The 14,154-nt window shown below is 41.7% G+C and overlaps 1 protein-coding gene across 2 annotated transcripts; it reads left to right on the forward strand.

Moving 5' to 3' along the window:
* Positions 1-236: 236 nt before the first annotated feature.
* Positions 237-12,913, forward strand: LOC109478097 (protein PLANT CADMIUM RESISTANCE 2-like). Of its 2 annotated transcripts, XM_019779583.1 has the most exons (4): positions 237-356; positions 2,301-2,544; positions 9,583-9,651; positions 11,122-12,913. In XM_019779583.1, exons 2-4 carry the CDS (start codon positions 2,329-2,331, stop codon positions 11,164-11,166), a joined length of 330 nt encoding a protein of 109 aa, XP_019635142.1. In that variant the 5' UTR covers positions 237-356; positions 2,301-2,328; the 3' UTR covers positions 11,167-12,913. The 2 variants fall into 2 exon arrangements, with proteins under 2 accessions (XP_019635142.1, XP_019635141.1); XM_019779582.1 differs by lacking the exon at positions 237-356 and having other exon boundaries at positions 2,175-2,544.
* Positions 12,914-14,154: the final 1,241 nt, after the last annotated feature.

The following is a 14,154-nucleotide window of genomic DNA, read 5'->3' on the forward strand; positions in this document are numbered from 1 at the left end:
CACGCCCTTAACCACATTCCCCAAGGGCATGACCTTGGATTAAGGAACCATATGATTCTGAACTTATTTTTTATATTTTCAGAGCCAAGCATCTGACAACATTTGCATCATAAATCGTCTTAAGAAGTTAAGAAACAGTGAGCCAGCCAGCGTTTACTTCTTGTTGCCATGTTATGACACAAGATAAACAGAAACGAGCAGTGTAGATTACAGGACGACAATTCAGGCAATTTGACCCTGTGACGTCACGTACACAGACAGGGCACACTGATCAAACCAGGTGTGACAAAACCCGACTCGGAGGACGCCTGCCGACAGTTTACCTACCTGTCCACCCACGTTCTACTTCCTTCCAGGTAACATTGTGTTCTCACTGCATCATACGAGTCAATATCGTCTGTTTACCTGTCCATCAAACGTGTCAGACATGTGTAAAAGGAACTGGCATTACGATACATGTACAGCTAAAGCTTGTCATGCTTGACAGACTCTCAGTCGTGGTGTGCTAACGGTATTGTACTCATGCCTCCGCGTTGGTAAACCGAATGATAGGCTTTAGCTATGGCCACCTGTATCCATCATATCCTTGTGTTGTATTTGTGCATTATCAAATTTACTTTTCTTTTCGATCTGCATCAAAGTCCCAAAGCTAGCTCTAGTTTCTACAGGTTGATTTTTCCCACAGAATTTAATCTTCCGTTTTGTTTCAACCGGCCTATGTGCGGCCATGGCTGTTTATTTACCGTCGTTTCTCAAGGACTTTCTGAGCGGAATTTTTGCCACCTTAGAAATTTTCCGTGACGTCGAAATTTCCCGGTAGATAGCGCACTAAGTGCAGCCTACGCCTTATGCATTATTAAAACAACTTGTCGTGTGGAAGTGGCTTGGGACAAAGACGGGACGTGGCTAGCCAGCTAGAGCCAGATGAAAAATTACGGCGTTGGCGTTCAGTTTCGACATTTATTCTATTTCTTTCTGAGGCTGGGGGTGGGGGGAGGGGATTTGTTTCTTTCAGAGGAAAATTAAAAATTTTACTCTTGACACGGAAAAACGAATAAGCACAAATGGTACAGTAAGAAATGTTCTGGAAGTCACAGAGATGTAGAGATATGATACAGCGCGACAAAAGTCCAAAAATACCATGGACACCATCCTAGGTACTTAACCTGGCGTCTGTCACGTTTACAACTCTTCAGGCTGGGAGCCTAAGGATAACAGCGTGGCCAACTGAAAGCCTAAAAGCAGCGACCGTGTCAAAGTAGTATGTCTTGAAAGCTACTACTAGTATACTAAACAAAAAATGTGCTTATATGACACGTTCTGAATATAAAACGGTCATCCAGAAAACCGTCCCCCGGGTAACATATCTACGTGGCGTCTCGTAACGAAGTGTCACCTCTAAGCAACTCATACCTAACTCTAACTCTGTTTAAAAACTATGCGATGACTTATTTTTGTTACGAAGACGCGACCACAGGGTGTAAGTGGTTTACAGCGCCTGTTAGGGACCACTTGTGTTGGTCCCGAACTACTTCAGTTCCAGGCTACGTGCCAGACAGCGGACAGATACGCCTGTGTCAGCGGCAACGGCCCGTCCTTGTGTTTATAGACTGTTCTAATAGACTGAAGCGCCAATAGAACAAAACACACTGCTCTCCAGACAGAGCTTTAGGCTTCGGCTTATTTTTGACGTGTTTGATGCGTTTCTACCGGGCTTTCTTTTTTGTCCTATTTAACCGCAGCCAAATCTGACAAATGGATATTGCCTGGTCAATTTCATTAAGAATCTGATAGAGATACTGTTTTGCAGCCACCAAAAAGATCTACTTGGAGATAAACACATTAAATTCTACGCATCATACGTGACGACCATACGTAGCTTCGTCTACAAGCAGATGTTAGACAGAAGCTCTGCGCTCCTCGTGATCAAAGACACAGTAAAGGACGGTCTTTATCTAATATATATACCTTAAAAATCCACACAAAACTAGATAGACTCCATATATATTTTTTTAGTTTAGGCTAGGCTAGCTCTCATCTCATATTAGGGGCATATAGGCTGCGAAGGACGAGCGTTGCCCGTGGCAACCTACGTTCATGGTTGACTGGGTCTTCGGCACATCCGGGCACCGTGCTCACCGTGCTCACCAGGCAGGTAGACCAACAGGTAGGGGGTCTTGGTCGAGGTGGTTACACCTAGAATTTGGGTCGTGGTATCCGCCCGGGACAGGAAGAGTTACCTGAGACAAGACAACACACCGTCTTATTCCAACCTCGCTTTCTCTCTCTTATCGGTCCAGATCGCGACTCTGAGCCAAGAATCTCAAGATGGGTGAATGGAAGAACGGTCTCTTCGGTTGCTTCAACAACTTCGGGGTGTGCATCATCACCTACTTCGTCCCGTGTGTGACGGCCGGCCAGAATGCCGAGAAGGCGGGAGTTGGTGGGTGCGTCCCCTGCGCCATCGTGTCCATGCTGGGCTGTATCGGCATCTACTTCATGGCCAAAACCAGGGAAAAGACAAGAGAGCTAAAGGGAATAGAGGTAAGGAAAAAGTCTGGATGTTTTAGTGTTAAAAAAGGGAACGAAACAGAAGTTGCTTTTGTTCGGTAACGCCCACGTCTTTATTGATTTGTTCGAGCCATTTTGAATTCTTTCATGCACAGACAAAACAGATCCAACAGGTTTTTTCTTCCGTTTAAGTTTGAGGCGGTATCTGTGGGTGACCTTTTGCTTAGGAAGTGGTCTCTTTCCACACTTCCTTTTGGATAAGTTTTGCAAGGAAAAATTTCTATAACGTGCCTGTAGCAAAATTCCTCAGAAGAGAAAACAAGTTTTGCATGACAGACATGCAGCGAGAAGTGTTTTTGCACCGTTTAATGTGCTCTAAAAAGTAAAAACAGAAACGCGAAGGTAACATAATATTTTGCCACTAACAAGTGAAAGATGCGGCTCCACCCTTTTCAAGACCACCTCACCTCATTTTCCTTTCTTAAACCTAACCGACTGTGGTAAATCGTCAAGGGAACGTATTGTTTGGGACCTTTTGTGTGACAGTACAGTCGTGCAAAATGAGTGAACACTGCGCATTGGCATGGGGAATTACTGTACAAAGTATTCCGTCTGTTAAAAGAGACAGTAACATTAATTATGAGAAACTAAAATGATAAAATGTGACGAAAAAACGACAAGAAACAACAACAGCAAAACTCCTGAATATCTAAGGATCACTCAAGGATGAAAACACCCCATTCTTTTTCATTGCCCGGAAGATCGGTCTGTTTACTTTGTTGGCTCTTTCGATCGAAAATTGAGTTGTCTGTTGGGGGAAGTGGCTTCAACTCGATTATACACCTGGTGCAAACCGTACACCTTCATTATGTAAACTCTAATTAACTAACTAGCCATCTTCTGATGCAACCCTTTGAATCCTTTACAATCACTAAGAAATTAACTTCTTCACTGAAAAAAAGTCAGTTTGTTTTCTGTATACGTTCTTTCCTGGGTTGCCCTAGACAACAATCCTCCAGGCTACTAAATTTTGTATGGTAGACTGATTCTTTAGAACGTTCCGTCTTCAAGAAGTATAGGATATTTTCGTATTTCTTGTGATGTCGGAAGGGCGAGCCAGCAGGGAAATCTACATACATAAGTTCCGTTTCTTGTGGCCAGTCCTAGTTGGTGACTTCAACGTTTTTCGTTTTTTTTGTCTATTCCATGAGGAAGTGTCGGAAGTCTGGGTGGGTCAAGTAGTGGGCGAAAAGTATGTTACTGTTTGCATACTGTCAGGTGTGGGCTGAAAGAGGCCCTCCAACTGCAAACAGATGCTGTCGGTACACATGTTAACATTTCTCTTCCAAGATATCTATTTCTCAAGTCTTCTTTGCACGATGAATTGTTGATTGCAAGAGAAAGGAATCAATGCATCAACCAAAAACGTAGCAAAGCACGTCACACCATCGGCTTGGAAATTACAGCTTACACCGACCTAGATCAAGCGAATGCCGGCAGGCAAAAATTTCAACCATTCTCTACTGTATTTTGGGGTGGGGCGGCATACTTCAATTCGTTACCTCTACAGGTGCATGTGTCGCACAGAAAGAAGGAAAACAGAGAAAAGAGAATAAAAACAAGAAATTTTCTTTTCTTCCTCGACACTTGTCGGAAGACCAGCAATACTGCCCTGAAAAATTCTTTTCGATTCCGACATACACACAGCAGCATGCATTACTTCTGCATTTTACACCTATTCGTATCCATGTTTACCTTGACGATCGCTTTTGTTAATTAGAAAATATCATTACCGTGCAGTGATGCTGAAACGATTGAGTACCGATCAAACAACACAGTACTCCAGTGGAAGAGTGAATAGCCGTAGTAAATATACGAGGCGAAGCCGGCAAATATTTGCCTACCAAGTCCCAAGTGAACCAAACGACGTCCCTTGCTGACTAAACTGGATTTTACTCACCAAGTATGATACAGAATGTAAACAGAGAATTCTTTAACAAACCAGCAGCATTCAGATTACAATGCGTCGGTAACAAAAGACTTCACTTCTCTGAAAGAGATGAGAGTGTTTTACAAAACTACAAAGCTCGAACGTAATCCGCGGATTTGGTAGTTTTGGATACCGCGGGGTAGCGGATTGTGGGGACGCAAATTGGCACAAAATCCACTTTTCACGGCGGTATTCATGGCAAATATCAGCTGGGCCGCAAGGGTTCTCGGGTCATCTTTGAAAAGCCGGTTTTGTTTGCCACGTTATCATGAAGGATTCGGGGGATAATTTTCCGAGGAAGTCTGCGTTTTGATATTTTTTTCGAATTGCGTAGCTATATAGTGTCTTCTAATCCGTGCATTCTAATGGCACGGCAGCAGGAAACTGCAGCAACGAAAAACGTCATTAAAAACGGAAACACCCCGCACACTGCTAGTACATAGAAGCTCACATAACAAGCAAGAGCACCATATAATTAAGGTACCTGAAAGGTAGTATTTCAAAGTTTCAGGAGCGGTTGGAATAGTTTGCATACATGTGTGTGTGGGGGCGGACCGACGCTAAAGAGGGTTGTTTCAAGTCCCCAGAGGCTAGAATTTTGCCCACCCGTGAAGCTGTATTTTGAAATTTCCCCCGGTTAAGGCAAACATGCAGAATGAGTTGGCTTTTCACGTGTTCATGTTGCAAAATAAGCTTTCGAGGCCAAAGTAGAACAAACCGACCGTTGAAAAAAGGAGAATGAGACCACACCAGCAATGGACAAGTTGGGTGTTGGCTAGCCTCCTGTGCAGGCCCCGCGGCGGTGGAGAAGAGTTTTTAACGCGGATACATGTATGTAGGATGGCCGGCTATATTAAAATAACGCGTTAAAACTCTTCCCCACCGCCGCGCGGCCTGCACAGGAGGCTAGGTGTTGGCCACATACACCTGATGTACTTAGTCTAGTAATATACTAATGCACTATAGTTTGGTCTCATTTCTACATCCTTCAACATGTTACTTTTTTGCAGTTTCGGGGCTGAACGAATCATAAACTTGGTCAGAACAATGTAAACAAAACTTAAATGATTTCTCATGGGAGTTAAACTGAGTGAGGAAAGCCGACGGAGATGTCTAAAGGAAAATGGCGTACATCATGGCTATTTATGCAAGTTTCTTAGCCACAGAAAGAGGATACTTAAGTACACAACTGCTTGGAGAAGGATGTAATTACCGCATGGTTAATGCGAACAAAGAGACCGACAGCTTGTATCATGTTTCACACGAGAAGGGTAATTCATCATTATGCATCATTCACCGCATTTTGCGGCTGCAATTGCCCCTTAATTTATAGTCGGGCGTAGCGTTCGTGTACTCCTTTTGTGACTTAAAAAGATTACACTGAACGAATGTGGCTGATGCAGAATAATTGGTAAAAATTTGGCAACCATAGTAATTAATAAGATTGATTACTTAGCACAAGGACATTATACAATGTCTCTGCTTAGCAGTTGTCCGAATTCAGCGTTTTCGGTCAATGTCTATTGCAGTATCTTTGGGAAATTGTAACCTTCTTTGATTAAAGGGTTTCGTTTCGGCTAAAATACTGGCGGAAGTTACGAACAGATCTTACTGATTGGTTTACATGTCCTTAGTTTTTGGTTACCTCTGGACCCTCTCAGTAGATTTTTCCCTACATTGGGCCAGTTTCTACTATTCTTTTCCCCGCTAAAGCTGTTTAATGAACACTAAGCAAACTTCAGCCCAGATTCCATGACGTTGCCAGCTGATCCAGTGATTAACACGGGGTTAGTCCCCTCGAAAGAAAGGGACATTCGATCCACCTGTCCGACAAAGGAAACCATAGAGCCTGTAAGGTGTTGTTCTTCACGTCAGAGAAACTCTAGCTGCAGCGTGCAGGCCAGGTCTTGATGTGGCCCCCAACCACGGCAGGTCTGTGTACCGTCGTCATGTCAATATTACCCCGCGTGGCAAACCGGTATTGTCCCGCGCGGCCGCCTTATTTATAAGGCAAATGTCACGCTTTGGTTTTCGGTACGGCATGGAACGTGTAGTGTACACAATTTGGGTGTTTTTCTTGTTAGGATACGTGCAGAAAGGAGGGAAATAAAAACAGGAAAGCTTCGGCGAGATGCTCCACTTCCACACCTGGATTTTACGTTCAAAATTCTGTTGTTTGACTTTTCTTGTTCTGCACTTTTCTCCTGAAATGTATAATATACTTTATAAAATCACAAAGATAAAACAACTAAATTTGCATGTATTGCATGGTATTGGGAAAACAACTTTAGCAAATTTGTGAGAATTTCCTGATAACACAATACAACATGGAGAACAAAATAAGAAATGAAACTGCACAAATTGCTCATCGCAGAAAAAAACGGTAGCATTGTCGAAAAAAGCAGTACCGACATTGTCTATGCAAAAGGTCAGTGTTCACCAATGCCACATTGTCCCTGTGACAGTGTGTAATGACTTTTCGCTAAACCTGACACTGTTTTGGAGACTGTTGTCATGTCACTGGTAACTGGAGCATTGCTGTGTCAACCTTAGCGCGTTTCTCTCTTCTATAGGGTCTTATAATGAACACACAATGACCTTGGCCCTGGCAGTCACAGACAAATATTGGTATCTTCTTGTCGTTTTCAATTTAAAGTTTTTTTGCTAGGGATAAACGGGGATACTGAAAATGCACAGAGATCAACCCTTCTGTTTTGACTAAACAGTGACCACACCCAAATATGCAGTAGAACAAGGGACAGGAATTACCAATCCTAAAACTGCGTGGGAAATTTTCCCCAGGAGTTCACTAGCTATAGGAGAGATCTTGGCAACGCTTAACAGTAAATTTAGGAGGACTGATAACTCTTAATTGTAAATTCAGGCAGGCTGCAAGACTTGGTGGTAACGTTACATTAAGTTGCTCTTGTACAAGCATGAGACTTTGGAAGTGACTTCTTCTAGAATGGCCACTGTTATCTGAAATGTACCTGGGGGCCATTCCGACGGCCGTTCCGATGGGCGTTCCGGTGGCCGTTCTGAACGGTCGCTCATATGCCTTCTGATGAGCGTTCGGAACGGCCGTTCAAATCGGCCGTTCACTGGTATGTGTCAAGGCCGTTCACGGCCATTCGCGGCCGTTCGAAAGCGTCCGTGAAGCATTCGTGAATTCTTCCCAACGGCCGTTCAATGCCGAACGGGCCCGTTCCGAGCGGGCCGTTCTGACGCGTTCTGACGCGTTCCGAAGCCGATATTTTTACAGAGGGAGGCCCTAGTGCATGCATGGGTACATCTTGTGTTGACAGGTAAAAAATGGCGCCCATAATTTTTCTTTACGTTGAGGTGTGTATCTATTAATCTTGCCCTCGGCAGTTCTGGAAAAATCATCAAAACTGCATCAGAACTTGGATGACCTGTCACCTTTTGCAGTATGTAAAATATGAAGAATTTAAGTTAAGTTACACTTCAAAATCAGAAATGGCCTTGGTGTCGAAAAAGGGCAAAAGTTCTGAAGAACCTTATATCTTCAATGCTGCTCTTCTTTGGTGACAACTCAATCAGTCGTCTATTTTTGTGTCTGTTGCCCAAGGGCCATCCCAGTGACGTCAAAAGACAATCCAGTTGCCATGGTAAAGGTCAGAACTTTGACCTTGCTCAACGAGTCGTGTTCTATTGTTTGACAGGGTTGGGGGGGGGGAGGGTTAACTTCTCAAGATGATTTATTTATGTTTATTAAAAGGAGACAACATTCAAGTAGCTTCAACACTGAGTTGGAAAGGGAAGGCAAAAAAGTGAGCAGTTTCTGAAGCAACTACCTACCTGAATTGGTGGCCTAAAACAAATTTCACCACATATTTACTGCTCACTCCTAACGCACTGTAGGTCAAATTTGGTGCCTCCAGGCTATAACGGCAAGAAGCAGGTTAAGCTGATAGCCAGGCAACTTAATTTCCATTGGAATTAACACATTATTAAACTGTCAAGCAAAATTTTGGAGATTTCTTGGAAGACCTACTTGTGGTTGAAATTATCTGGCAATTGTCTGATATATTATTTATCAGAGGCCATTCACATTTCAGGTTGAACAAAAGTCTTTTTGTCTTGTCACGAAGGATCGGCCATTTTGGCGATTATTTAAGGGCAATTTCACAAATTATAGGAGGGTGCACGTAGTCATATTTTATCTGAACATTGATCTGTCTTTTTCTCAATTTGACAGATTTTAAACATTCCATGTTATGAAATAAAGCTAATGCCGGACTTTTGCTCAATATTGTTTAGCAATATTTTTCATCTCATACAGGCTTCCCTCACATGTTATATCAGTTGGATGTACAGTACTACGGTCACTGTAGAATGGTTTGAATGTACATGTACATGTAAGTTATCCTACAATGTATAGGAACTTGACATAGAGTCTTGCATCCAAAAGTGAAATGAAGAAGTGGAACGGTCAAAAACTTGGCCAGGGACCACTTTCATAAGACGATTCACTTCCATCAGCTCATGACCACCTGTTTTTGTTTGCTGGTCTCAATTTTTTCCCCATACATCACAATCATTAAGCATTGTGGCCAAGATGACCGCTTGCCTTTTGTGACCACGACTGGCCCATATTGTTATCTTCACTGTTAACTTTAAAAGCTGCAGTATTGCTGTGCAAGCACGTCTAACTCTCGGAAGTCAGGGAACAACAGACAATAAACCAGATAGTGAGTGAGAACAGGAATATTTGTACGGTGAAAACCTTGGTCCAGCGACCACTTCAATAAGACAATCCACTTCCATCGGCTCATGAGAAGCTTGATTTTTTCCGCCATAGATCACAAGGATTGTGATCAAGATCACTAATCTCCAAGTAGATGTTTTGGTGGTCGCAAAAGACAGCATCAAATTGGCCAGGCAGTATCCATTTGCAAATGGATATTGACTAGCAAATGGTTACTGCCTGGCCAATTCATTACTGTCTTTTGCGGCCACCGAAACATCTTGATCTTACAAGATGACTCACTCGTCTTTTGTGACCACAATCATGGTATTTTCCCATGCGACTGTTAACCTCGTCCGTTTTGTGTTTTCAGGGCAGTTTCGTGATGGACTGTGTGATGTCCTGGATCTGTCCACTCTGCTCCCTCGTTCAAGTGGCTCAGGTAAGCAACAACTTCGCCTTCCTGGAACTGGGACAAAAAACACATAACAGTGATCACTTTGTAACACTGACAGTTTGTAGTACCTCATCTGTATTGTATACTAGACCATTGGTAACTCTCCGTGTTGGAACCACTGTAAGAAACAGGAGGAGCGAGTAGAAACAGATAAAAACCCCTGGTCCAGGGCCGGGTTCAAACCCACGACCTCCCAGGCACCAGCTTCAAATGCCGATGCTCTAACCATTCGGCTAAAATGTCTAGACCCATCAGCCGGGTCAGTTGGTAGCGCCTATAAACCACCTACTGTTACAACTTCCAAAGAAAAATCAAACTCTACTACTGGATAAATAGTGGAGATAACTTCCAGACGTTTCGAGTGACATCCGTCACTAAATGAACTGAAACCTAAATGTCCAGAAGTTATCTCTGTTATCTATCCAGCAGTACAGTTTGATTTTTCTTTGAATACTAGTATTGTTTTCCTGGCTGTCTAACCTTCATAACAATTGGCACAGGTTTCAAGCTGAGGAAAGATACGAGACATTTGAAGTTAGCAGGGGACAACATGTTTGATAGAATTTATCACAGATCAAGTCATTTAGTAATTTTTTAATGTCTGGCTCAAGTATGAATTATAGATAAGGCCATATACATTACGACTTAATGGATGACAATCCTTGTACATGTTCATGTGCATCGTGTTCATATGTAGTTTGGCCTGTTCCTCAAAATGAAAACTATATTCCTCTTTTTAACAGATGAGTAACAATGGCATTTGTATCTCAAAAGAAGTATTTACAAAAAGTTGGAAATAACGGACACTAGTACATGTACATGTATATATAGTTTGCAACAGTTATAGGAATCATTTGATGAATCGGTCTGGAAGGCACATTACACAGCATGAATAATAGAAATGATGTGCAATTTGGCCGGCACAAAGTTGCCATTGTTTGTTGTGGTAACAATCTAGGTCATGAGTCAGCCAGGTCACTAACATGACAGAAACATTTAATAATGCAGCAGCACCATGTTGAATTTGGCCTTCGACTGCGGGGTACCTTCATGTAATGTCTTTCGATGCTCATTAATGTGTCTAAGTGCTTTGCCAAACCTTGCAAGCTGAAAAATACAAGGGGAAATACGAATACCTGTATAGGTACAGTACAGTACCGTACCTACGAAGGCCCATAAGTACAATACCTACAATATGAATTGGTACTTATGGGCCTTCGTAAGTACCGTATCTATCTATAGGGGTACAGGTCTTTTCCCTTACCCAGCTGTGGACAAGATATTCCCCTCTTGCCACAAAACTTTAAAAATCAATTAACAGCATCTTATTTGTTGTTTTTACATCACATAAATTACGTACAAATTATATATCAGTGGTAACAATAAAGGTTTAACTGTTCTCTAACATGTAGTCTCTAAGATTGAAACATTCTTTAATGTATTCTCCTATCACAGGAACTGGAGGACGTGCCAGCAGGTGGTTCCATGGTCCGCGAATAACTGCCGAAAGCTGCAGCCAAGGAGATTTCTGGAGACGACAGACATTCCCCGCGACCGACTGTCAGGAAAACGTAGTTGTAACAATGTTGTTCTCAGCCTCCAGGATCATGTGTGTATATTTGTCACCACTTTCAATGAGAACAGAAGAATGTATAAGGCATAAGCACTAGATATATTGAATGTTGTGGCATCTAGTGTCTGAGGGTAGGCCTTCAAGATATGGTCAAGGCTTGCACAAACACAGGCCTTGGGTTTTTTTCCTTTGGGAAAAAATGGCCATAACTCGGGGCAGTGTCCTAGGACACTGGAGGAATTTAGCAGAGTTCAATATATCTACTTGTTTATGCGTTATTAATTGTCTGATGTGAACAATTTGAATTTCCCCTGATTGTTTTTAGAAGTAGAAATAATAATTCCTAATTGTGTTCCTGAAACAATGTTTAGTGATGTTCCCTCATAACATGTTGAGATTCTTGCTGTGTTGGCAATCATACTATGCAAATGACGATTTCCAATATGCTATTCAAAGTATAGATAGATTTTGTAAGATTTATAAAAATATGAGAGCATTTTCATAATTTTTCTTGCAGGAATATCATTGGAGGGGTAGTACATTTTCCAAGTTTAAAATTTCAAGCTCAAAAATTATGAAAATTAAAAGATTACTTTTAAAGAAATTGTTTTCATAGTGGGCAAAAAAGACATATTTTTTTCAGGATGAACTGTACAAAAAAGTGTGAATTGCGAGCACATTAAATTCTTGAAGGAGCCACAAAATTTGTCATGAATCTTACAAATAATATCTCATACTACTTGATGTGAATAATCGAACAATCACAATCAATTACCATTCCCAGTTACAACCCGAAGCTTGCATTTTTTGTTTGTTTCAAAATGCCACCTACCTGGATTCTGGAATCATTGTTTTGAAAACATCATTGGAAGTAGGAAAATCTGAAGAAAAATTACCAAGTTGTTGGCTCATGTAATGATTGTGTCCTGCTTAATACAACAGCTGCTGTATCATGGTAGTGCATGTCCACCATGTATTGTTCTTTTAAAACAATAAATCGAGAATCAAGGTAGCAAAATTCTGATACAACCACTGTAAGTTCTTTGTCATTGTCAAAATAAATTTTCCCCCACTCATTTTAAATTTTGTATTAAGCTCTGTATGATAATCGTCTCGAATTAATCGCCCTAGCTCTTGTGTAGGTCAGTGGAAAAGATTTAAGAACTTATATAATGTTTTCTCTACTCTTGTGGTGGTTGTGTGTAACATGTGCCTTTACATATAGATTGCTCTGCACTTAAATATGAAGCTGTCTAGACTCCCAAATGGTAGAAACTGCAATGTGCCTTATAAACATACTTTAACGTTTCATTACTATCTGGACTTAAGATCAGAAGTGGCAGCTACAGAAGTTAAAATGTAAGCAGTCATCTAGTGAAATATGTACAAACAATGCAGATAAAGATTCAGCTACAGATGTCCTTGTGCAAGAGTGTATTTCAGACGGCTTTCTCATTTGAGAAAAAAAAGGCGGTAACCAGAGGCAGAAATTTACATGTACACCTGAACAGATGTACAATATTTTACCAAAAGTTACTGTTCTGCTGAGGTGACTAGACAGGCCCATATCTAAGTGCAGAGCTCTTTTTGTAGGGAATATACATTTGTAACTCGTTACCTCTTTGCTTGGAATGACCAAATCTACTGAGTTTGAATTAAACAATTTCACATAAACTCCTGTAGACTCTTTTGTACATTTTGTGCAAAATTTTTGTCAGTTGAAAGAGGCAAACTGGCTAGAATTGCAGGGACAGCTAGTTATAAGAGCTACATGTATTACAGAGACCAAAGCGGAAGCATATAAGTCTAAAATTGTCAACCATCAAATACATGAATACAACAATATAATAGTATCCCCACTGCAAAATTGCAGGTTCAAAACATCCATTGAATGAAAATGGTGTGTCCTTAACAACCCATATTGTAATCTCCCAAACACTGCATTCACCAGCTGTTACATGAATGATTATGTATGCATGTCAAGGATGAAGCAATTTTCCCCGAAAATTACAGTATGTTAGGGACAGACCATGATACACACCTGTATGGGTTGTATGTATGAACCTGGAAAAAAATCCAACGATTGAACAAGACAATATAAAACATATTGGAAAGTGGACTGGAAAGAAAAGTAGAGCAGATTTAGGATTAGTAATTCAAATGAACTTCACTAAGTTACTAGTAACTAAGGAAGAAAATAGCAGGGGAAAAAATACTCACCCACAAAACATTGCTCCTGGTCCATCCCTTCGTACAATTACACACTGATCGTGTGTTTATGTTTTGTGTACCAGTTGCTACTGGAGGCCTAACTACTTTTAGCCTGGTATCCAGTCTGATCGTGATTGGGGGTATTGGGGTGTTCAGGCAGGTTGTGTCTTCGGGGGCTCTAATAGCTTCCCCCGCCCAGTGCAACAGACCGTCCCCGTAGGAGTGTTACGCTAATCAGAGACAGTATGCTTGGGGATTTGGTTTCCCCCCAACATGAGAATTCACACCGGGAAACCTATGTGAGGCGGGCGGGCCAGAGCTCTTACCGCCCCGAGCTCTTACGGCCCCGACCACGATCAGACTGGATACCAGGCTAAACTACTTTTCTTGCAATAAATTGCCTTCAACAAAGGTGCAGGTTAACAACGATGCAGTCCAGCAGAAAGAATATTAACTACACAAGAAAAGATCCATTTAGGAGATTACGGAGGATACATTACACTGCATGCCTCTCCTTTCTGGAAAAAAGTAATCTCCAAGCAGATCTTTCGGTGGCAAGACAGTATCCATTGGCCAGAGGAGTGTCCATTAGCCACCGAAGCTAATGGATACAGGACGGCCAATGGATGCAGGATGGCCAATGGATACTGTCTTTTGCCACCCAACCGAAAGATCTGCTTGGACTCTGAGTTGGAGATAAGAAA

Source organism: Branchiostoma belcheri, unplaced genomic scaffold, assembly GCF_001625305.1.
Source record: "Branchiostoma belcheri isolate BF01 breed outbred unplaced genomic scaffold, Haploidv18h27 scaffold42, whole genome shotgun sequence".
NCBI lineage: Eukaryota > Metazoa > Chordata > Leptocardii > Amphioxiformes > Branchiostomatidae > Branchiostoma > Branchiostoma belcheri.